Source organism: Chiloscyllium punctatum, chromosome 10 (genome assembly GCF_047496795.1).
Source record: "Chiloscyllium punctatum isolate Juve2018m chromosome 10, sChiPun1.3, whole genome shotgun sequence".
Classification (NCBI taxonomy): Eukaryota; Metazoa; Chordata; class Chondrichthyes; order Orectolobiformes; family Hemiscylliidae; genus Chiloscyllium; species Chiloscyllium punctatum.
The window spans coordinates 24,747,574-24,771,978 of NC_092748.1; the positions used below are offsets into that span (position 1 = coordinate 24,747,574).

The 24,405-nt window shown below is 42.9% G+C and overlaps 2 protein-coding genes across 3 annotated transcripts in view; both read right to left on the reverse strand.

The window, feature by feature from the left end:
- The window catches only part of lss (lanosterol synthase (2,3-oxidosqualene-lanosterol cyclase)), a 122,207-nt gene extending 113,660 nt beyond the window's left edge, over positions 1-8,547 (reverse strand). The window contains exons 1-4 of one of the 2 annotated variants that reach the window (XM_072578722.1): positions 8,434-8,547; positions 6,761-6,929; positions 4,246-4,384; positions 3,631-3,739 (exon numbers count right to left, since the gene is read on the reverse strand). In XM_072578722.1, coding sequence (XP_072434823.1) covers positions 3,631-3,739; positions 4,246-4,384; positions 6,761-6,929; positions 8,434-8,450 — 434 coding nt within the window. In that variant the 5' untranslated portion in view covers positions 8,451-8,547. Of the gene's footprint in view, positions 1-3,630; positions 3,740-4,245; positions 4,385-6,760; positions 6,946-8,433 lie in introns of those variants that run through there. The other variant, XM_072578721.1, reaches the window with a different exon arrangement.
- A 13,461-nt stretch (positions 8,548-22,008) lies between these two features.
- lancl1 (LanC antibiotic synthetase component C-like 1 (bacterial)) overlaps positions 22,009-24,405 on the reverse strand; it is a 47,601-nt gene continuing 45,204 nt past the window's right edge. The window contains exon 9 of the mRNA XM_072578732.1: positions 22,009-23,231. Within this exon, the coding sequence (XP_072434833.1) occupies positions 23,155-23,231 (77 nt within the window). The 3' untranslated portion in view covers positions 22,009-23,154. The remainder of the gene's footprint in view (positions 23,232-24,405) is intronic.

Consider the following 24,405-nt stretch of genomic DNA (forward strand, 5'->3'; position numbering starts at 1 on the left):
CAATGGACAGCTCAGAAACTTCAATGGTATTTAGTACAACAAAAAAAATCAACAGTTCATCTCCCTTTCGGATTAACTCCAATCTTTGTGCAGTGTACAACAGGATGACTTCTGTCTTGCATTAGTCAGTAACCCCAGCTGGAGGTGCTCAATTCTGGAGTATATTTGGCAGCATGGCATTTATTGCTTATGCCAAACAACCAGGATGATTTTGGAACAGGACATGAAACATCAGTCCAGCAGAATATGTGAAGTTCTAGTGAAATTTTGTCAAGGTGAAACATTAACTCTGCTACTGTCCACAAATCTCTGCCAGCTTACTCAGTATTCATAGCACTGCCTGCTCTTTTATTTCAGACTCCCAGCATGTGCAGTTTTATGCTTTTGTATTAGCATGGGACTGGAGGTACATGTGGATCACAGGCTGGCTTGGGCAGCCAGTTCCCTTTCCTAAACATCACGAGTCAAATGAGCTTCTAGGACAAGCAGCTAAGCAGAGGACAACCATGTTAGTACATTCCCCGCAACTCCATGCTTTCTTATGTTGTGGATGAATCTTTTATGCTTCACCTTACCGAACGTGTTCTGGAAATCCAAGTATACAACATCCACCTGCTCTCCTCAATCCACCACACTTGTTATGTCCTCAAAGAACTCCAGTAAGTATGTCAAATACAACCTGTCATAACAGTATGTTGACATCTAACGTCCATGATATCTCTTCCCTTGCCTCCTTACATCATGTGGGCCTGCATATTTATGCATCTTTAAGGCTGCTAACCCCCACTAGTACCTCCTCACTGTTTTAATTTCTTTGACATGTCACAGTCCCCCGCCCTGATATCTGTGCCTGTGTCGTCCTTTTCCATTGTGCAAAGTATTCATTAAGATCTGTTCCCATGTCTTCAGGGTTCACATCTTACCTCAATAGTCCCCAATGGGCTCTGTTCTTTACTTTATTGGACCTTAATTGGACCCAACGATATTTTCTCATGCACTCTATTAATTTTCTTAAGTTTCTTTTTAAGTTTTCTTACACTCTTCTGAGGGACTCTGCTGTAGTGAGCCTCTGCATCTGTCATTGCTCCTCCTCTCACCCCCCTTTAAACGCACCCTTTCTGTCCCACAAAATGCAGAGTTCTCTACTCTTGCTCCCACTCTTTGTCTTTACAGAAGTTGTTTTCCTTCTTGAATACCTCCTACTGCTCAGACACCGTTTCATCTATAAGTAGCTACACCAAGTCCACTTGGGGCAAATTATATCCAATCTTCGTAAAGTTAGCCTTTCCCCAGTTTGGAACGTTTACTTGCAACCTGTTCTTATTCTTTTCTGTAAGTATCCTGAAATTAACTGAGTTACGATTGCTACTCCAAAATGCCACCTGGCAGATTTCAGTGCTGAATATTAGGTCCAGAAACATTCCCTCCCTTGTTGAGCTTTCTATATACTGGCTGAAAACATTTTCTGAGATGCAACTTAAGAATTTTGCTCTCTCTCTACTTTGGCACACAATTTATTCCAGTTAATGTGGTCTTAAACTTGCCTGAAATTCGGTTTCATACTTGATCATCTACCTCTCCCTGAATGTTTGAGGGTGAAAGTACACACTCAAGAGCCTGTCTGCCCTTTTTGTGTTGGTTTATTCGACTCAAATGGTCTCATTTGATGATGCGTATGAGATATAGTCTCTCCTCACTGCTATAATCAATTCCTTGGTCAACATTGTGACCTCCTCCCTCCTGGTGCCATGAATCAGAACCCACCTCTCTTTCACCAATCTTTCAGCCATGAGTTTTCTGCCCTACACCATCTTATTTACCCTACACCAATCTGTACCTGGTAAGCTGGAGAAGTATTCCAGACATTATTAAATTTACTTTTAATTTTAGCCCTGAGCTGCTTGCAATGTCTCAACACAGCCTCTTTCCCAGTCCTGGAAAGTTGTTGATACCTGTGTGGGCAACAAAAACTGGATCCTTCCCCTCCCACTCCAAGTTCCTCTGCAGCTCAGAAGAGACGACACCCAGGTAAGCAATTCAGCATTGCTGCAGTGAACAGTATCTACTCCCCTAACTATGCTCGACCATATTTTTACTCTATTTCTCTTTTCTCACCTTACCTGAATGGAATTCTGGACCACCGTGGCTGTGGTCAGTTTTCACTCAACCTCCCTACACTCTGAGCTTCCACCAGCTCCCACATGCAAGACATCACCTGCCCAGCCTTCTCTTCTTGTCAAATCACATTAATTATTTTAAAAGTGAACGTCTTAACTGTACTCTTCAGCTGCAATAATAGCTCCTGATTCAACCAGGCTACTTGCACTGAAATATATCCAATTTAGTCTTACTAAACTCACTTCTTCCTTACGTGGTCCATATTTCCTCTGTCATCGAGAGTAATTCACTAGGGTTTTAATTTCTAATTCAATCACTGGTCTCTCTCCCCTCTGAACTACTTGTCAGAATTCCATCCCCTTGCTGGTTTTGGAACACCTTGCAGGTTCAGCACTAGGAGGAAAAAAAAAGTGAGAGGGAGTATTGCTATCAACCTACTTTAAATCTGGCCCAACAGCAATAGACTCACTCCCATTAGGATGCTGATACCATTCCTTTTCCTGATACCATACCTATCCAACCTGTACAATTCCCACCTTCCCCAGAAACAATCCTAGAATCTGAGGAATTGAAAGCGTCCCTCCTGCACTCTCATTCCAGCCCACATATTCATCTGTGCTACTCTTCTATTCCTTTGTTCACTAATATGAGCATGGGAGTAATCCGGAGATTAGTCCCTTTGAAGATACCATGATAATTCCTTTTCACCGGATCACTTGTCTGGGCGGGGAGGGGCGCTCCTTGCTGAAAATAATGATTGCAGGCCAGAATTGCTATCGTAGACTATTGTCCATTCTGCCATAACGTGTGTTCCTTCAACGAGGTTGAAGAACTTAGACCGTTATTTGTAGGACGCAAACTGTCCTTACCTGTAATAGCTATAACACAATTCCGGCCCCATTAATTTAAATGGTGTGGCTATTGCGCGATTTTTTTATAATGCGAGATTGCATGAGAACTATCGCATTATATATGTATCATATATTCTTTGGAAATTACAGCAATTCAAGTCATCATTGAACCTTAATAGCTGTCTATCCTTGAGCCTAAGTGTCTTTTAGAGTTATTAAGCTCCAAGGCACAGCAAAAGGCCCACTGGCCATCAGGTTTGTGCTGGTCAGAAATAACCACCTAACTATTTGAATCCCATTTTCCCAGCACTTGGCCCATACATTCAGGGAGAGGTAGATGATCAAGTATGAAACCAAATTTCAGGAAAGTTTAAGACCACATTAACTGGAATAAATTGTGTGCAAAGTAGAGAAAGAGCAAAATCCTTAAGTTGCATCTCGTATGTCGTGGTTTCACAAGTGCACATCTAAATATTTCTTCCATGTTGTGAGAGTTTCTTTACCACCTTTACAGGCAGTGAGCTCCAGATTACCATCACCTTCTAGTTGAGACTAGAATTCATCCCAAGATACCAAAGGGGTGCAAATAAAAGACCAGTTAACATTAGAACAAACCCCATCTCCCTATTCTGTGTTTTGTTACAAATTGATTGATACTTACAACCCCCATCCGCCATCGGGAAGTTGTACTGAGCGCAGGTATCGAACCATCTCCTTCCTCTGAGCCTCTGACAATGATATCTTGGCCACATGACAGGTAATCAGTAGCCCTAAAAGATATGAATCATCAACAAAGTTACTCATCTTTAAAATTCATTTTTGCTTTCACGTTAGGGTGAATTATATTCAACCCAAGACTGAATGAATCTTTCTGGGATTAAGATGGACAGCCCCACAATTATCTGAAGTCAGCATTTCCTAAAGTCAGAAGTGGCATCAGAAAATATGCAAGTCATCTCCCCAGACTAGAGAGAAAGCCTCAAGAAAATAGATAATGTTACCCTTCCTTTCCACTCCTTGTTTTTCCCGATAATTTACAGGGTGTGATGTAGCGCGATACACAGAAAAAAGCAGTTGAAATAATGGCTCAGTGCACTACACATCATATCCCAATGCCTCCATTCTCCAGTGTGTTGTTAGTCCTTCTTCACTGATAGTGTGGGGTTTGCAGGGGCGCTTGCTCTGCAAACTTTTCCCTTAGTGTAGATGGGATCAGAAACCAGCATGACTATCAGCAATGTATCCATGGTCTGTTTCCGTAACTTTCTTGACTAACCTGGTAGAAGAAATAGGGGTCCGCCATAGTCTCCAGCCCAATGTCCATCCTCAGCCTGTAGCTTTGCATAAAATGTCATTCCCTGCAGAACTGCCTCTTTAGGTGTCGCAGCTCTTGGTAAATTCCCGGTAAATTTACTCTGAAAAACAGGCATGAAATACTTGGATTTTTTTTACTCCAACACAGAAATTATATTCACTGCAGCTCAAACTCAAACCCCATTGTCCCCCATTCTAAAGGTATGTGTACAGGAGTGAATACACAAAGCCCTCCGTTCCCAAGATCAATGTACAGATGGCAGGGGGCTTTGAGTATAGAGATTTGAGCATTAACGTCCTGAATGATTGAACCTGTTACCTTCCCCAGAACTGACAGCAGGTTAACTGGTCAGTAGTTGCCTGCTTCCCTTTCCTCTTAAATGGATTAATTATATTTGCTTCACTTATTCTATTCACTTTACTTACCCTTTTCCTTTTGAATACCTGTAAAAACTCCTGCTATCGATTTTTACATTTGTAGCTAACCTTCTGTCATTGGTTAAGTTACTTTAGTCATTTTATGCCCTTCTTATTCCAATCATCTGACTTCTCTCTGTGCAGTTATCTGCATTTCTTTAAGATTGATGCATTCCTCAAATTCCTTAGGGATGATGGTGGGGCTACCACTTCTATTTCTTGTGAGTGTAAAATTATACTTATTCCAAGTGATCTGAAACACCCCTTTAAATGTCTCCCATTTCTTCTCTGTTGAATATAGTCCCTAGCCTAGTATCCCAGTTCACTTCAGCTAGCTCAGCTTCCATGCCCTTAATCAAAATTAAAATACTAGTCTTAGACCTTCTCTTCTCCCTTTCAAGTTAAACACCAATCATATTAAGATCACTGTTCCATACTGGTGCCTTTATTGAGGGCGCTAATTAATTCCGTCACAATACACAATACCAAACTTGATAGAAATTACTCTCGGTTTGGTTCTGAAATGGCTGCTTTGAGAAACTCTCCTGAAAGCATTCTCAGAACTCCTAATCCAGTCTGCCATTACCAATCCGTTTTTTCCAGTGTCTATGAAGATTAGAATTTCCTATGATCATTGTCATCCCTTTAGCACAAGCATCCAACATTTCTTTTTGAATACTCCATCCTACATTTTGGTTATTGTTCGAGTGCCTGAAGACATTGCCACTAGTGACTTTTCTCCCTTACTATTCCTCATCTCCAGCCAAACTGAGCCTACATCCCGATCTGTTATTTGATTGAATGTTGACTTTTGGCTGTCAAAAAATTGTTGAGGCAAGTGAAACAATGTTTTTGAATGCAGGTTACTCACAGGGACATGGTTGCCCTGGAGATTAATATTTAATTCCTGGTGATCACACCGCAACAGGGAACTACCAACACTTATCCCAACACACCAATAGGATAATGGCTTAAGCATTCACTGTAAATGAAAACATACAAAATTAAAACTACTAGTGAGGGTGTTGACATCATGGGGGAGTCCAGCTGAGATCACTCAGGTAGTACAAGGTGGGCCACATCAAAGTCTCAGGTAAAGGGATTCCTTTGTTGATGATAAAAACAGTGTTTCAACAACTTCTGGACAGTGACTTTGGAAGATATTAATGCCTTTTGAAAAATTGCAAAGTGGATTTTCTCTAACATCAGGGATCAGGCGTCCAAGTTATGTTAAGAGACTAAAAGATGTGCTTTCAAACCAAGAAAGTCAGGATAATTGATTGGGGCGCTCAGAAAAATCATGAACAGTTTTGATATCAGGAAATAAAGGGACATTGGCTTCAGTGACAGACGTGTCAGTTCGCAAAGGACACCGATTTAAACTAATCAGCAAAAGGAACAGAGGTGGCACAATGAAACATTCTTAATCCAATGAGTTGCTGTGGTCTGAATCCACGTCCTGAAAAGGGTCAAGGATACAAGTTCAACTGCAGCATTGAAAGAAAAAAAAAAGATATGTAGATGAAGGAGACACATTTACAGAGCTACAAAGAAAGGATTTCAGTGGATAGTATAGGCACAATGGTGGTCTCCTACTCTGTATCATTCTGTCAAACCAACCATTTCAGAAAATGAAAGATACAGCAATGGGGTTTTACATCAATGCGAATCTAGACTTTGCTCTTTTAGTGCCTCATTTGTAAGTAAAATGATGCACATTATTAGATTTTTTATTAGATTCCCTACAGCGTGGAAACAGGATCTTCAGCCCAACCAGCCCACACCGACCCTCTGAAGAGTAACCCGCCCAGACCCATATTCCCTCTGACTAATGCACCTAAAATGGCCAATTCGCCTGACCTGCACATCTTTCGATTGTTGGAGGAAACCCATGCAGACACGGGGAGATGTGCAACTCCACACAGGCTGGAACTGACCCTGGGACCCTGGTGCTGTGAGGCAGCAGTGCTAACCACTGTGCCACGATGCCACCCATTATGGCTGTCTATATAGGTTTGAAAACAGAATAAATGGAAACTCTTAATGATACAAGTACATACAGTGTCAAGCCCCAATGAATGTAGCTCCAGCATTGTCTGTTGCCTGTCTTCTGTTTCTCTGTAGTCAATATACTTCCACGTCTGTCTGCCCTCAACATTAGACAGCCGCCATTTAGTCAAATCTGTAGCTGGTTCAGTTTTATAAGGGCCACCTCTTCTCCGCAAACACCTGTGAACAGTAGAAATACACATCCTTCAAACCTGACACAAACCCAACATTCACCCTGCCACAGACATGAAAACAGACTGTAATTTGGGTATTCTTACTTGATTTTGTCCAAATCCTCAATGCCAGTTGCACACTACTGCAAAGAAATTCATGCACACATTAGGAAAGTTACTCTACTTCCTTGGAAGTGTCCCACTTCTCTTAATGCCAGAGCTTTTTGAAACAGATGTATGTTTTACAAATTTCCAACGGATGAGCCAGCTAATATAGTGTGAGGCTGAGGGCTAAGGAATGCTCTAGATTCCATCACAGTGTGCGCTAAACTGCTTCATTTCAGCTCAGGAAGAATCAGACTGCAACAGCACCCTTGTAAGGTGAGGAAGTGGAATTTAGTCAGTCTACATTCACACTTCTTACAATTATTGTATTATCCTTGAGGACAAGTGCTTGACAAGGGTTCAGAAAAGATTTACAAGGATGTTGCCAGGGTTGGAGGATCTGAACTACAGGGAGAGGCTGAACAGGTTGGGTCTGTTTTCCCTGGAGTGTCGGTGGCTGAGGGGTGACCTTACAGAGGTTTACAAAATTATGAGGGGCATGGATAGGATAAATAGGCAAAGTCTTTTCCCTGGGGTTGGGGAGTCCAGAACTAGAGGGCATAGGTTTAGGGTGAGAGGGGAAAGATATAAAAGGGGGCAACGTTTTCACGCAGAGGGTGGTACGTGTATGGAATGAACTGCCAGAGGATGTGGTGGAGGCTGGTACAATTGCAACATTTAAAAGGCATTTGGATGGGTATATGAATAGGTAGGGTTTGGAGGGATATGGGCCGGGTGCTGGCAGGTGGAACTAGATTGGGTTGGGATATCTGGTCGGCATGGACGGGTTGGACCAAAGGGTCTGTTTCCATGCTGTCCATCTCTATGACTCTAAGAGAGAGTTAAATCAACAAAGAGCCTGTCCTGGGAGTGTTTTATAGGGCCACTGGAAATAGCTTTTACAGCACAGGAAGCTTTAGACTTGTATCTAGTTCTGTGCTGTCCTCTATTGCCTATATAAATTGATATATACATATAAACAACCTGTATCACCCTTCATATACCATATCTCTTATGCATATATATATATATATATATAACTCCTATATGTATAAATAAAATCCTCTATATATCACCCTATAAAACCTTCTCTCTATATCAATGTCTAGATAAGTATAATAACGCTTTAGATATATTGCCCTCTTTCGATTACAATCTCTAGTAACAATAACCACCTATATAAATATCCAATCTGCTCGATGCAAGCCCCTCTAAAACCTCTCAACAATATTCTCCATGCGATACTCAGTATCTGCTGTGTTCTGATATACGCAATGCATGTCCTATAGCATACAGTCTATGATCTATTCTATACTATACTTTCTCTGTATAGAATATGCTGTATGATTTATTCTGCATATGATCATTTTTTTCTGTATATAATATGATACATTCTACATTCTCACCCAGCTGCACGCTCCATCCTCCTGCACCAGATCAGATCAGATCAGATCAACTGACCATGGGCCCAGGGACAAGGACCAATCGGAGGCACGCGTTGCCTCCCAAGCCGACCAATGACCGTTCCGTGGGCGGGGCATGACGTCACTAACCGGTGCGCTCCAATCAGCGCCGGGTAGGCATGGAAACGGGCAACCAATCAGCCCGAGGAATGGAGCTTCAGGGCTGACCAATGGACTGCGACCGGGAAGCGGGGGATCGACAGTGGGGAATTGTGCAGGGTCGGGGGACCGACTGGGTGGGGAGGCCAGGAAGGGGCATCCAGCGGGGTGCAGAGGGAGATCGAGGGGCTGAGGGACTGTGGAAGACGTGGTCGAGGGGGAATCAAGGGCTAGCAGACTGGGGAATGGGGATTGAATGGCCGGTAGACTGCAGAGAGAGGGGGGGATCAAGGGGCTATAGAGGGGGATCGAGGGGCTGAGGGACTGTGGAAGACGTGGTCGAGGGGCTAGACAGGGGAATCAAGGGCTAGCAGACTGGGGAATGGGGATTTGAATGGTGGTAGACTGCAGAGAGAGGGGGGGATCAAGGGGCTATAGAGGGGGATCGAGGGGCTGGGAGACTGTAGAGGAGGGGCTGTACAGCGGACTCTAGGGTTCACAGAGCGAGGTCGAGGAGCTAGAGAGGGAGACCGAGGGGCTGGGAGAGGGGGTTTGAGGGCTAGGCAGAGGGGTGGGGGTGGATGGAGAAGAGGGGGGATTTAGAAGGAGGGAGTGGGGAAGAGGTTCGAGTGTGCAGGAGTGGAGTGGGGGGATCAAGTGGCAAGGAAGACGGTTGAGTTGGGGGATCGAAGGGGAGGAGGAGTAGAGAGGGAGATCTAAAGGGGGAGGGGTAGAGAGGGAATTTGGGGCCGGGTGAGGGGAGTAAAGAGAAGGATCGAGGTACTGGTGGATGCAGTGTAGATATGGTTTTGGAGGGCTAAACAGGGAATTTGGTCAGTGGAGGGGTTACAAACTGGAGTTGAAACAGGGGGTGATTGAGGGGTAGGAGAGGAGCATAGAGAGGGTGATCTGGGGGCAAATAGGGAGGGGATCAAGGGGAGGATTAGAGAGGTGATTTATGTTCAAGGGTAGGGGTAGAGAAGGGGGAACAGTGAGAGGGTAAAGAGGCAAATGGAGGAGAAACCAAGTGCAAGGAGGAGGGATCAAGGCACAGTAGGAAGCTAGGGAGAGGGATCAAGTAGTGTAGGAGGGGATTAAATGACTTTAGATTACTTATAGAGTGGAAACAGGACCTATAAGTTCACACCGACCCTTTGAAGAGCAATCCATCCAGACCCATTCTCCTACATTTACCCCTTCACCTAACACTACAGGCAATTTAGGATGGCCAATTCACCTTACCTGCACATTTTTTGGACTGTGGGAGTAAACCCGAGAACCTGGAGGAAACCCACGCAGACACAGAGAGAATGTGCAAACTCCACACAGTCACCTGAGGTGGGAATTGAACCCGGGCCGCCGGCGCTGTGAGGCAGCAGTGCTAACCACCCGTGCCACCCATACTTCAAGTGGGGGAGAAAGTGGGAGCAAAGTACTGAGTTAGCAATCAGCCCTGATCGTATTGAATGGCGGAGACAAGCTTGAAGGACTGAATGGTCTTGGTCTGCCTCTATTTTTGTTTTTGTTTGTGGAAAAAATGTTTCTTTTGTATATCTCCTCAAATGTGTGGCCTCTATCTCTTGATCTGTTTCAGAGCAGAAATGTCCCCTCAGGCCAGACCTCTCATGATTATGAAAATTTCTAATAAATCTCCTCTTAACCTTCTTTTCTAATCAATCATTGTAACTGAAGTGTCTCAACCCTTTAACTATTTTTGTCTCTTCTATACTCTCTCCAATTTATTCATATCCTTCCTATAGAGTGGTGCCCAGACCATATTGAGCTGGGTCTAACCATAGAGTCGTAGAGATATACAGAACGGAAATAGACCCTTCAGTCCAACTCGTCCATGCGACCAGATATCCCAACCTAATCTAGTCCCATCTGCCAGCACCATATCCCTCCAAATCCTTCCTATTCATATACCCATCCAGATGCCTTTTAAATGTTGCAATTGTATTAGCCTCCACCACTTGCTCTGGCAGCACATTCCACACATGCACCACCCTCTGCATGAAAAGGTTACCCCTTAGGTCTCTTTTATATCTTTCCCCTCTCACCCTAAACCTATATCCTCTGGTTCTGGACTCCCTCACCACAGGGAAAAGACCTTTCTATTTACCCTATCCATGCCCCTCATGATTTTATAAACCACAATAAGGTCACCACTCAGCCACCAATGCTCCAGGGAAAACAGCCCCAGCCTATTCAACCTCTCCCTATAGCTCAAATCCTCCAACCCTGGGGGCCTAACAATATCCTGAACAGCCGCAACATGACCTCCGAACTCCTGTACTCAATACTCTTACCAATAAAGGAAAGCATACCAAACTATCCTATCTACCTGTGACTCTACTTTCAAGGAGCTATGAACCTGCACTCTTTGTTCAGCAACACTCCCTAGGGCCTTACTATTAAGTGCATAAGTCTTGCTATGATTTGCTTTCCCAAAATGCAGCACCTCGCATTTATCTAAATTAAACTCCATCTGCCGCTCCTCAGCCCATTGGCTCATCTGATCAAGATCCCGTTGTAATCCAAGGTAACCTTCTTCATTGTCCACTACACCTCCAATTTTAGTGTCATCTGCAAACTTACTAACTATACCTCTCAAGCTCACATCCCAATCATTTATAAAAATGACAAACAGCAATGGACCCAGCACCAATCTTTGTGGCACTCCACTGGTCACAGGCCTCCAATCTGAAAATCAACCCTCCACCACCACCCTCTGTCTTCTACCTTTGAGCCAGTTCTGTATACAAATGACTAGTTCTCCCTGTATTCCATGAGATCTAACCTTGCAAACCAGTCTCCCATGGGGTACTTTGTCAAATGCTTTACTGAAATCCATATAGATCACATCTACTGTTCTGTTATCAATCCTTTTTGTTACTTCTTCAAAAACTCAATCAAGTTTGTGAGACATGATTTCCCATGTTGACTTTCCCTAATTAGGACTTGACTTTACAAATACATGTACATAATGTCCCTCAGGATTCCCTCCAACAACCCGCCCACCAGTAATGTCAGGCTCACCGGTCTATAGCTCCCTGGCTTTTCCTTACTACCTTTCTTAAATAGTGGGACCAAGTTAGCCAACTTCCAGTCTTCCAGCACCTTACCTGTGACTATCGATGATGCAAATATCTAAGTAAGAAGCCTAGCAATCACTTCCCTACCTTCCCACAGAATTCTACCATACACCTATATGCATTTTAAGACATCCATCATCTCCTCCTCTGTAATTTGGACATTTTTCAAGATACCAGCATGCTATATCTTCCATGCCCTTCTCCACAGTAAGTACTGATCCAAAATAATTGTTTGGTATCTCCACATCTCCTGCAGTTCCACACATAGGCTGCCTTGCTGATGTTTGAGGGTCCCTAATCTCCCCTCCATTACCCTTTTGTCCTTAATGTATTTATAAAATCCCTTTGGATTCTTCTTAACCTTATTTGCCAAAGCTATCTGATATCCCCCTTTTACCCACCTGCTTTCTCTCTTAAGTACTCCTACTGCCTTAAAACTCTTTGAGGGATTCACTCAATCTCTGCTGTCTATACCTGACACATGCTTCCTTCTTTTTCTTGACAAAAACCTCAATTACTCTCGTCATCCAGCATTCCTTACAACTATCAGCCTTGCCTATCACCTTACCGGGAACATACTGTCTCTGGACTCTTGTTATCCCAATTCTGAAGGCTTCCCATTTTCTCCAGCCGTCCCTTTACCTGCGAACAACTGCCCTCAATCAACATTTGAAAGATCTTGCCTTATACAGGGTACCGTCAAAAATGGTCTTCTTCCAATTTAGAACTTTAACTTTTAGATCCAGTCTATCCTTTTCCATCATGATTTTAAAACTAATAAAATTATAATCACTGATCCCAAAGTGATCCTCCAGTGACACCTCAGTCACTTGCCCTGCTTTTGTTTCTTAAGAGGAGGTCAAGTTTTGCACCTTCTCTAGTAGGTACAGCCACACACTGAATCAGAAAATTTTCTTGTACAACACTTCACAAATTCCTCTCCCTCTGAACCCTTAACACTGTGGCAGTCCCAGTCTGTGTAAAGTTAAAATCCCCTACCATAACCACTTTCTGCTATCCAATAAGATCCTGGCTAATCTGTGGCCTAAATGCCTATACCTGTCTTTGGCCCATATTGGTTACCCAGTTCTTAGAAGGATATTAGTAAGCGGGAGGGGGCTCAGAAGAGATTTACCAGAATGTTGCCAGGCATGGAACAGTTGAATTATAAGAAAAGGCTGGAGAGGCTGGGACCTTTTGCATTGGAGCACAGGAAGTTGAGAGTTGACTTTTTAGAAGTTCACAAAACCATGAGGGTTATAGGTAGGGTTAATGGTAGATGTCTTTTCCCTAGGATGGGGGATTTCAACACAAGGGGGCACACTTTTAAGATGAGAGGAGAGAGATTTTAAAAAGACATGAAGGGCAAAGTTTTAACACAAAGGGTAGTTCATTTGTGGAATGAACTTCCTGAGGAATTGTTAGATGTGGGCACAATGGCAAAGTTTAAAAATGACATTTGGAAATGTATTGGAATAGGAAAGGTTTGGAGGGACATGGGCCATGAGCAAGCAGGTGGTCTAGTTTCTTTTGGGATTATTTTCAGCGTAGACTGGGTGGACTGAAGGGTCTGATTCCATGCTGTATGACACCATGATTTTGACTTAACAAAACTTTACCTGACTTAGATTTAAAATTAACAACTGATCCAGCATCCACTGCCATTTGCAGAAGAGTATTCCATACACCTACCCCTTTTTGTGTGTAGAGGTGCTTCTGAACATCTCCTGAATGTTAGAACATAGAACATAGAAGAATACAGCGCAGTACAGGCCCTTCGGCCCTCGATGTTGCGCCGATCAAAGCCCACCTAACCTACACTAACCCACTATCCTCCATATACCTATCCAATGCCCACTTAAATACCCATAAAGAGGGAGAGTCCACTACTGCTACTGGTAGGGCATTCCATGAACTTACGACTCGCTGAGTGAAGAACCTACCCCTAACATCAGTCCTATATCTACCCCCCCTTAATTTAAAGCTATGCCCCCTTGTAATAGCTGACTCCATACGTGGAAAAAGGTTCTCACTGTCAACCCTATCTAACCCTCTAATCATCTTGTACACCTCTATCAAGTCACCCCTAAACCTTCTTTTCTCCAATGAAAACAACCCCAAGTGCCTCAGCCTTTCCTCATAGGATCTTCCTACCATACCAGGCAACATCCTGGTAAACTTCCTCTGCACCCGTTCCAGTGCCTCCACATCCTTCCTATAGTATGGCGACCAAAACTGCACACAATATTCCAGATGCGGCCGCACCAGAGTCTTATACAACTGCAGCATGACCTCAGGACTCCGGAACTCAATTCCTCTACCAATAAAAGTCAGTACGCCATATGCCTTCTTCACTGCACTATTTACCTGGGTGGCAACTTTCAGAGATCTGTGTACATGGACACCAAGATCCCTCTGCTCTTCCACACTACCAAGTATCCGACCATTAGCCCAGTACCCCATCTTTTTATTACTCTTACCAAAGTGAATCACCTCACACTTAGCTACATTGAACTCCATAATTCTGGCCATAATTCTCAGACTATGCCCTTCACAGATAATTAAAACCTCCATTTTTTACGACTTTATGATATTTAGACCTGTCTATAATTTCTCTGCTGATCTGTTCCTCCATATCCTCCCCACGAGCTGATTGGTCTATATATTACACGAAGCAATTTAATTGCACCCTTATTCCTTAGTTCGAGACAAATTGATTCTATCCTTGAACTCTTTGAAACATCTATTTCTCCTGCAGTACAACACTCTGCTTAACCAAAATTGCCACCCTCCTGCCATAATTTTCCTGTATCCTATCTTTTCTGGACACATTACACCCAGGAATATTTAACACAACGTCCTGACTTCCTTCGGCCAAGGTTCTGTTATCACAACATCATTATTCCACATGGTAAACCATGCCTTGAACTCTCCAATCTGATTTACTGTACTCCTTACCTGCACATATATGCAGTGTAACCCTGATTTAGACTCACTACTTTCTTCAATACTCCAACTTCACTTACTGATTTACTATTCTCTATTTGCTTGCTATTGGCACCTCCCAGCATTTAGTACACATGCTTCTTCTGGTTCCCAGACACCTGCTGTGATAGTTTAAACCTTCCCTAACAGTACCAGCAAAATGCTCCACAAGGAACACAGTCCTGGATCTGTTCAGGTAAAACCTGTCCAGTTCATACAGGGGCAACCTCCCCCAGAGACAGTCCCAGTAACCCAGGAATCATGTGCACCAACTTTCCACATATTTTTCACTCATGCCTTCTGCTAGCCTTGTAATTTCTTCATTTGCTGAGGTGACCATGAAGGTCTTGCCCTTCACCTGAGGCATAGAATCACATAGTACACAAAAGGCCTTTGAGTCTGGATCATTTAAACTTCACAACCTACATGGGTCCCACTTTCCCATACTACATCCATAGCCTTGAGTGTTATGACATTTCAAGTGCTCATCTAAGTACTTTTTAAAAGTTGCGATGTTACCCGCAGAGGCAGTGCACTCCAGACACTCACCACTCTTTGTGAAAACCTCCCCTCCAAACCTCTTACCTTTCACCTTACCTTTCCTTTGATATTGAACCTTTAACTAAGAGGAGCAGCAGCTTTCTATTCTCTCTGTCCATGCCTCGCATAATCTTGTACACCTCTTATCAAGTCCCCTCTCAACCACCTCTACCAGAAAGAAAACAATCCAAGCTTATCCAACCTCTTTATATAGCTGAAATGCTCCATCCCAGGCAACATCACGGTGAATCTCCTCTGCACTCCACTGCAATCACATTCTTCCTGTAATATGGAGATCAGAACTGCACACCAAATAGGCCACAGCTTGAGTACTAAATCCTGTATTAGTCCAACATAAGCTCCCTGCTTGAGTAATCTATGCCTTGACTAAAAATTGTAAGTGTTGCATATGACTTCTTAATTATCCTATTAATCTGCCCTGCCACCTTTTCGGGATCTGCGAGTAAGGACACCAAGTCCCATTTGAGCTTCCTAAAGTAGGATTACACTGGAAACGTTGACTTTTCCACCTCCTGATGCTGCTTGGCTTGCTGTGTTCTCCCAGCCTCCTGCTTGTCTTTCCTAGTATTCTAGCATTCATGTGAGCACTTGTTTGTCTTGTTCCTTCTTCTAAAGTTCATTAACGTTTATCAGGGTTAAATTCCATCTGCTACTGATGTGCTCATTGGAGCAATGCATTCATGTCCTCCTGTAACCAAGACCTGTTCCTTCAGTCAACCACAAATTTACTTTTCATTCCCCATTCTCATCTATACTGTTAATTCTACCAGCATCCTTGTTTCCTGTAACTAAGCTAATTTTGGATGCAACTTGCCAATTACCCTGGATCACATGTACTGGCCTCAACATAGAAATTACCAGCTTCCAAATCTCTCCATTCCTCAACTCATCCCAGGTCCAGCCCTCCCGCTCCACCCAACCTCATTGACCTGACCTAACTGTCCATCCTCCTTCCCACGTATCCACTCCACCTTTCCCACTGACCAATCTCTATCACCCCCTACCTGCATCCACCTATTGCCATCTCACCAACCTTTCCCCAAGCCCATCCTTCTATTTATTTCTCAGCCCCCTCCTCCCTCTGCTGATGAAGGGACCTGATCAATGGCATGGTGACCATCAGGTTAAACTCACCATCTGTCCTCTTCCTCTAATGAGAGTACAGCCTTACAGCTGGAACTTCATAGTGATTTTACTTAACTCTTCATTGATCAGACACTACCTTTGACAATTAAGGGGAGTAAATTGTCAAAGCACCTTTAAGACAGTTGCAGTTTTCTTCCTCTGGATCTTATCATCTGATATAATTTGTACTTGTCTAACACTGATGAGAAATATCAGTTTTTATTAAGTAGATATCCTGACTGGGTAAACTGCATATCGATAAACATTCCAAAGATAGTTACCTATGTACATCTCTATGACTATGACTCTATTATCGTACTTCATGTCAAGTTTCATTCAAATCTTTTTCAGAAAATTCATAATAACATAGGTATTCAAATAGAGAATATAATAATATTTATTAAAACAAAGTTCACTGCAGGCATTTTACATGGAGGTACAACTTTATTCAGTGACCTCAATGTGTTGCATCACCAAACCTAAAGAAAGTCATCATTTTATATTCATTGCTCTTACAGCAATCTTCACTGCTTTGTGATTAAAAGGTAATATTTTAATTAACATGTACAGTCGAAGTGAATGAAGGGCTGATGAATTCCTGATGAAGTGCTTTTGCCTGACATGTCTATTTTCCAGCTCCGCTGATGCTGCCTGACCAGCTGTGCTTTTCCAGCATCACTCTAATCTAGACTCTGATCTGCAGTCCTCACTTTCACCCTGAAGTGGATAAATTGTCTGCACAGTTGAATGAATCTGTGATTAACCCAGTTATCACAGGACTAAGACTTGGGACCAGCATGATTAATTAGGATTCTTCATTATTAGATTAGATTAGATTAGATTACTTACAGTGTGGAAACAGGCCCTTCGGCCCAACAAGTCCACACCGCCCCGCCGAAGCGCGACCCACCCATACCCCCACATCTACCCCTTACCTAACACTAGGGGCAATTTAGCATGGCCAATTCACCTGAACCTGCACATCTTTGGACTGTGGGAGGAAACCGGAGCACCTGGAGGAAACCCACGCAGACACAGGGAGAACGTGCAAACGTCACACAGTCAGTCGCCTGAGGCGGGAATTGAACCCGGGTCTCTGGCGCTGTGAGGCAGCAGTGCTAACCACTGTGCCACCGTGCCGCCCACATTATCTTCATGTCTTCTTAAAATCCACTGTATCATGCGTCATTTTGAGGATCACACCTCTCTGCTTTGGTCAATACATTGCAGAGTGATACATTCAGCAATAACTAAAGCACCTACTAATACTGATCCTTGGGCACTGCTGTTCAATAATTACTTTTTATTGTCAAAGTTAATCACACCTTTCTTAGAGTGTGGTAACCATAACTAATGCTACATATCTCTGTCATAGCCTCTCTAAACTTAGATTCAATGTTTTGACTAACAAAGATTTGGAGATGCCGGTGTTGGAGTGGGGTGTACAAAGTTAAAAATCACACAACAGCAGGTTATAGTCCAACAGGTTTATTCCAAAGTGCATCTGCTTCATCAGGTGGTTGTGGAGTATAAGATCGTAAGATAAAGAATTTGTAGAGAATAAGATCATCAGACACAGAATTCTGTGTTTTACGATCTTATAGTCCACAACCACCAGATGAAGGAGCATGCTCTGAAAGCTAGTGATTCCAAATAAACCTGTTGGATTATAACCCTGGTGTTGTATGATTTTTAACTTTGACGAACAAAGGCTAGTATCCTGTTTGTCTTCTTAGTCACCTATCTACCTGTCCTATTGCCTTTGAGGATCTGTGAACATGGATATCACCGGTTTGTTTCAAGACGAAGGATTAGTTAGATCTGGCTGAAGTGCTGAGGTTTTCCTTCAATAGACATGCTGGTTGATCTCAGGATTTGGGGGAGTATCATTGGACATATACCATCCTGAGTCCTGCGGCAAAATATATATCTGCATTAAATACCCACTACCTGCAAACAATTCTGAAAACTCCAAAAACCTGGCTACCTGTTATATTTTACATATCGCATTGCCATCCGACAGTGTCAAGTCACAGCATACTTACCAGGATGATATTGAAAGTAACACTAATAAGAACAAGATAACACACGAGTCCTTGAAATAAATGTTTTCCATGTGCAACCAACATTGGAAGATTCACTCAAATAAATTCTTGTGTGTCACAAAAACCTTTTCCATATCCAGCCTCTCGAATTTGTTTGAATGTTACCTCAATGCTTACAGCAGAGCTGGGGATAGTGTATCTGTTTCTAGGCTCTGACACATTGGGAAGGGCTTTTGAAAGCTGTCCTGCCATTGGACATAATTTGGGATTGTTCTTTGTGGCTTGGTCAGAGAGGTCAATGGCAGGAAGCTATAGCCTGTGCTCATTTTGAGGAAAGGTGCAGGTGACATGGTCCCTCTGTCCCAACTTCCTCTCGGGAAAACAGTTCCCTGTTTGCTAGTGTAGAAGAACACTTGACTGCATTAGAAAGTGGTGTCAAAGTATCCAAGTGACTTGCATAGATGACCACTGCTTCAAAGATGGGCCATTGCTGTGTTTCCACATGTACTTATAGAACTCCAGTTCAGAGGTGGGCATACTCTTGAATGCCTCAGATGTTATAGCACTGATGACACCAATGGTCTCTTTCATACTCAGCCCAAAGAACTACACTGCATCCAGAAATGGTGGCCAATACCAACGCAGTGTCCACTGATGCCTGTCCTCAACTATCGACTTTGTACAAATCCTGAGGTAAACATGTCAAGCTGAGAATAAGCAGTTGCTTTCCCATAATTCTGATACCTCTCCACAATTCCTGAATCCATGATCTACTCATGCTCACATGTTACATTTGCCTCCCTCAGTGCAACCTGTGGCACAGCACCCACCAAGGTGAGCACATCGATATGATGGAGGCTGCTAGTGAGTCTTGCTTTGTCAGAATGGTGCTCCTCCTCCTAGCACTGCACTGCCTTAACAGGTAATGAATTCCACTCCCCCAATCTGTCCAGTCAGTTGTTAGCTCACCCACTCAAAATTTAGCTGTTCCACAGTGAGATAATGCTGGGGGCACCATAGATTCAAAGTGGAACTTCTGTCTCCCTCTGGGAGAGAATCCCACCTGAGGCTCTCAGAGTGCTACAGCATGGAATAAGGCCTTTTGGCTCAAACTGGTCAATGCTGACCAAAACGTCAGTCTACGCTAACCCCATTTCCCTGCATTCAGCCTGTCCATGCCTCCCATGATCTTATACACCTCTTATAAGATCCCCCCTCAGTCTCCTACACTCTAAAGAAAACAAGTCTTAGTCTGTCCAACCTCTCTTTATACTGTTAAGTCTAGGCAATATCCTTGTAAATTTCTTCTGCATTATTTCCAGTTGAATAACACAAGGTAACCAAAGCTGAACACAGTACTCCAAGTGGGGCCTCACCAACATTATGTACAAGTGCAACATTACTTCCCAACTCCTATACTGAATGCCCTGACTGATGAAGGTCAGTGTGCCAAAAGCCTCCTTCACTGCCCTGTCGACCTGTGACTCCTAATTTCAGAGAACCGTGCACCTGAATCCCAAGATCCCTCTGCTCCACTACACTCCTTAAGGCCCTACCATTCACCATGAAACTTCTATCTTGATTTGACTTTCCAAAATGCAAGACCTCACACTTATCTATATTAAATTCCACTTGCCATTTCTCGGCCCACTTCCCTGGGTAATCGAGGTTCGGCTGCAATTTCTGATAACCTTCCTCATTGTCCACGATACCACCTATTTTAGTGTCATCAGCAAACTTACTAATCATGCCTGTACATTCTCATGCAAATCGTTTATATAGATGAAAAACAGCAATAGGCCCAGCACCAACTCCTGAGGCACTCCACTAGTCACAGGTCTCCAGTCCGAAAAGCACCCTTCCACTATTACCCTTTGCTTCCAACTATCAAGCCAATCTGTACCCAATTTGCCAGCTCCCCCTGGATTCCATGCAATTTAACCTTCCAGAGCAGCCTACCATGTGGAACCTTATCAAAGGCCTTACTGAAATCCATATAGACTATGTCTACTGCCATCTCGGCAAGCTTCCTGGTCACTCACTGGTCAATCGGAATGGCTGGTGGCTTTACAATTGTCGCAGTGCCAGGATCAAGGCTGGGACTGCAGGAGAACCTGGAGAAAGAGGAGTCCTGGAGTTTGACACATCTATCTAACTCTGGAGGATTGTGGAGGTTGTAATGGGAATTGGGGGAACTGAATCAAGAGGCTGCAGGTCTTGATCAAAGGCAGGGAGTACCTACCTCTGAAGGATATAGGGAACCTCTCACCCCCTAAGAAAATGGTACCCCCTCTTGTTCAGCAGTAGCTGATGCAGTAACAGTTGCCATGGTATCTGTTTTGCCTCCGCCTTCCCGTATTTCACACAAAATGCCTGATGCCTTCCTTGACCACAATAAGATAGGAGAGGGAGTGGTAAGTGAGTAGGGGGCACAGAAAATTGATGGACTAATCATAATTTACAAGTTGCCCACCTTCCAATGTGTGGTGTGGGCATGAAATCCAGCCCTGGGGGTGCTTCCAGTGGAAAGAATACATACAACATTGATCGAACTGTAGCATTTCACAAACCGCTAATGCTTTAGATTGGTCAATGTGGATCTACACCAGTTTCAGGTCAGTGCTAGGGAGACATTAATGTTTTTATTCAGACTTTATTGCATTTCTACATTGGCAACGGCCTGCCTGATTGTCACAACATCCTTGTCCATTGTCTTCAGCATAGACATAACTGTTGTGAGACCTACAGCCATGCCTGATGGTGATATATGTTAGCCTCTGCCTACCATTCTCTAGGGAGGGAACCTGCTTCTGACTAATCCGAATATCACCTCTCACGATGCATCCATGAATTGGAGTGTCATTCTGCCCTATGTCTCATTTCTTTTCTTTCTGTGATTCTGATCAAACCGCAGAGCTTTGTCACTGTGAATGATACCAGTCTCTGTCCATTCATGAAGGGCCCAGCATTTTTTATTTTATTCATCTGCAGGACATGGAGGTCGCTGACTTGCCAGCATTTATTGCTAGTCTCTGGGTGGCCTTGAGAAGGAGGTAGTGAGCTGTCTTCTTGGAATAACAAAATGGTGATACATTCCTAAGTCAGGATGGTGACTGGCTTAGAGGGGAACTTGCAGGTGTTGGTGTTGCCAGGTATCTACTGTCCTTGTCCTTGCAGATAAAAGCAGTTATGGATTTGGAAGATGTTGTCTAAGGATTTTTGGTGAATTTCTGCAGTGCACACTGCTACTGAGCATCGGTAGTGGAGGGTGTGGATGCTTGTGGATATGGTGCCAATTGAGAGGGATGATTTGTCCTGGATGGTGTCAAGCTTCTCGAACGTTGTTGGAGCTGCACCCATCCAGGCAGGTGGGGAGTACTGTGTGCATAGTCTCTTGCAACAAATTGGTTCCCACCAGAGCTATTGGAAGTAAGTAGTTTGCATATTTCCTACTACCTACATCATTCATGAGGAAAAAGAAAATCATTAAAGTAGCCACACTACATCTTACACCAGAATAAAATCAAAAATATCAAACAGGGAATTCACACAGCGACAACATAGGCTGTGCAATATCATCCTCAAAATCAAAACATCAAACAATTGCATTCAACAGAAACATTTTTATTTCATTTTGTTTCTATTCACAGATTATGCTGTGAATCCACTTTCTGTGCACGAGTAATAGGTCTTGCTGAAAATGCAGTACCAGTTTACACAGATTACAGACCAGCAAACACATTTCTAAGTGATATAGTTAAACACTCAGTTGTTACTGAAGTCTGGCAAGCTGCAAGCTTTACGGTATTCTTTTAATTGCTTGACAAAGCAAGCAAAAATACCAGCATCTAAACGGCACCAAACAAGAATCACAATTGAACAAGTATATTTATAGAAGGATAAGTTTCATTGGATTAATGAAAAGAAGAGGATGAACAAGAACATTAATTCACTACAAACTGAAGAGGATTTCAGTTACCTGGCATATTTTCAATGTCAATTTTAAGATAAAATAGAAACTTACTATAACCCCAGAAAACATTTCAAAAAATGTGTGCAGAACTGAATGAATTAAAGTAGTGAGCAATTCATAATACTTCTTCATATTGAGTATATTTTGGAAAATAAATGTTTGTTTGCTCTATACTACTAGCTCTTTCACAACGCCCTGTGCTATTAGCCAGTCATTCAGAAAAGTGTCAGCCTTGAAGACAGGGAAAGGCCAATTGTTGACAAAGCCAGGGCATAAGCACGGCCAGTGCAAGCTTTTCTTTCAAACAAACCAGTTAATTAACGTTACTGCTTTGGAAAAATGGTTGAATGTGGATCACTGCCAGGACCGTTCAAACAGCAGCTACTCACCATCACACATTTGCTAGCCAAACAGACTTCATATGGTCCTGGCATATGTAGTTGCACAAGTATGATTTCAGAATAAAAGCTCTGCACTGGGCTTACACTGCAATAATACATCCCAAGATATTGTGTGCTGAGAGTACAGAAACCATTCTTTCTTTTTATATTCCTTTTACAAAGCTGCAACATTTAAGTCATGCAAAAATAGCCTTCAGTTACTGGACTGGAGCACTTAAAGAGTAGAGTATTAGGTAGAGTGAAGCTACTCATCACAAACAACCTGTGCATCAGCATTTTTATCTGTGTCCTTGGTTCATAACAGAAAACATGCATTAGTTGTTTTACTGGAGAAAGCGAGTGCATCACATCTGACAATGTGCATTGATACCATGGTTGAATCACACCTCAAACGCAGGGAACTTTGCCTTTCTGGGCTGCAGCAAGTCAGCAAGGAAGTAAATCGTTCCTGCCATCCCTTTAATGAAATAGAAAAGAGAGATTATTGAAGCTTAGTAACAGACAATCAAAAGACAAATTACTCGAGCAAAATACTTGAAATTGGAAATCTGAAATAAGGACAGAAATGCTGGAAATAATCAGCAGAAATGGTAGCATCGAAACAATACACGGAAGGAATTAAGGTCCATCACTATCATTACAGAAGGAGTGATGACACAAACCAATGGGGCTAAAGGGAAGTAACTCCCCTGGCTTGCATCCTAAAAGAAGAAGCTACTGAGATAGTGAATGTATTTGTTATAATTTTCCAAAAGTCCTTGAATTCTGGAGAAGTACCAGAAGATTGGAAAACTGCCGATGTGACACCATAAAGGGATGAAAGCAAAAAGCAGGTAACTGGGCCAATTAACCTAACATCGATTGTTGGATAAATGTTGGCATCATTTATCAAGGAAATAATAGCAACGTATCTGGAAAATCTAATCAAGCAGAGTCAACATAGCTTCATGAAAGGGAACTCTATTTGTATTTTTCAAGCAAGAGTCAACCAGATAGATAGAGATTTGTTATGTTTGGACTTCCAGCCAGCATTTGAGATCGTAACTCACAAAGCTTAAGTCATGAGATTTTGGTATTCATAGAGAATTTGCTAATGGGCAGAAAACAGATAGTGGGGATAAGGGCTTCTTTTTCAGTTTGGTAACGTGGGGTTCCACAAGGATCAGTGCTGGGACCACAACTAATTACAACATATATTGATGACTTGGAGGAAGGAAGCGAATGTCCTATAGCTAAATTTGCAACTGACACAAAAATAGGTGGAAGGGAAGCTGTGAGAGGGATACAGGCAGTTTAAGGAGAGATACTGATAGGTAAGTATCAGGTAAGTGGGCCAAAAGTTGGAAAATAACTTGTAATGTGGAAAATGTGAAGTTGTGCATTTTGGAAGGGAGAACAAAAGAAATTTAAAGGGGATTTAAAAATTTAAAGAAAGAAAAATAGGGAGCTGCAACACAATGGGACTCAGGGGTACTTGTGCATAAAACACAAAAAAACCAGCACACAGATGCAGCTGGTAAACAGGAAGGCGAATGGAATATTGGCTCTTAATTCAAGGGGTTTGGTCTATAAGAGAAGGGAAATCTTACTGATACTGTATAAGCTGCTGGTGTGACTACATCTGGGGTACT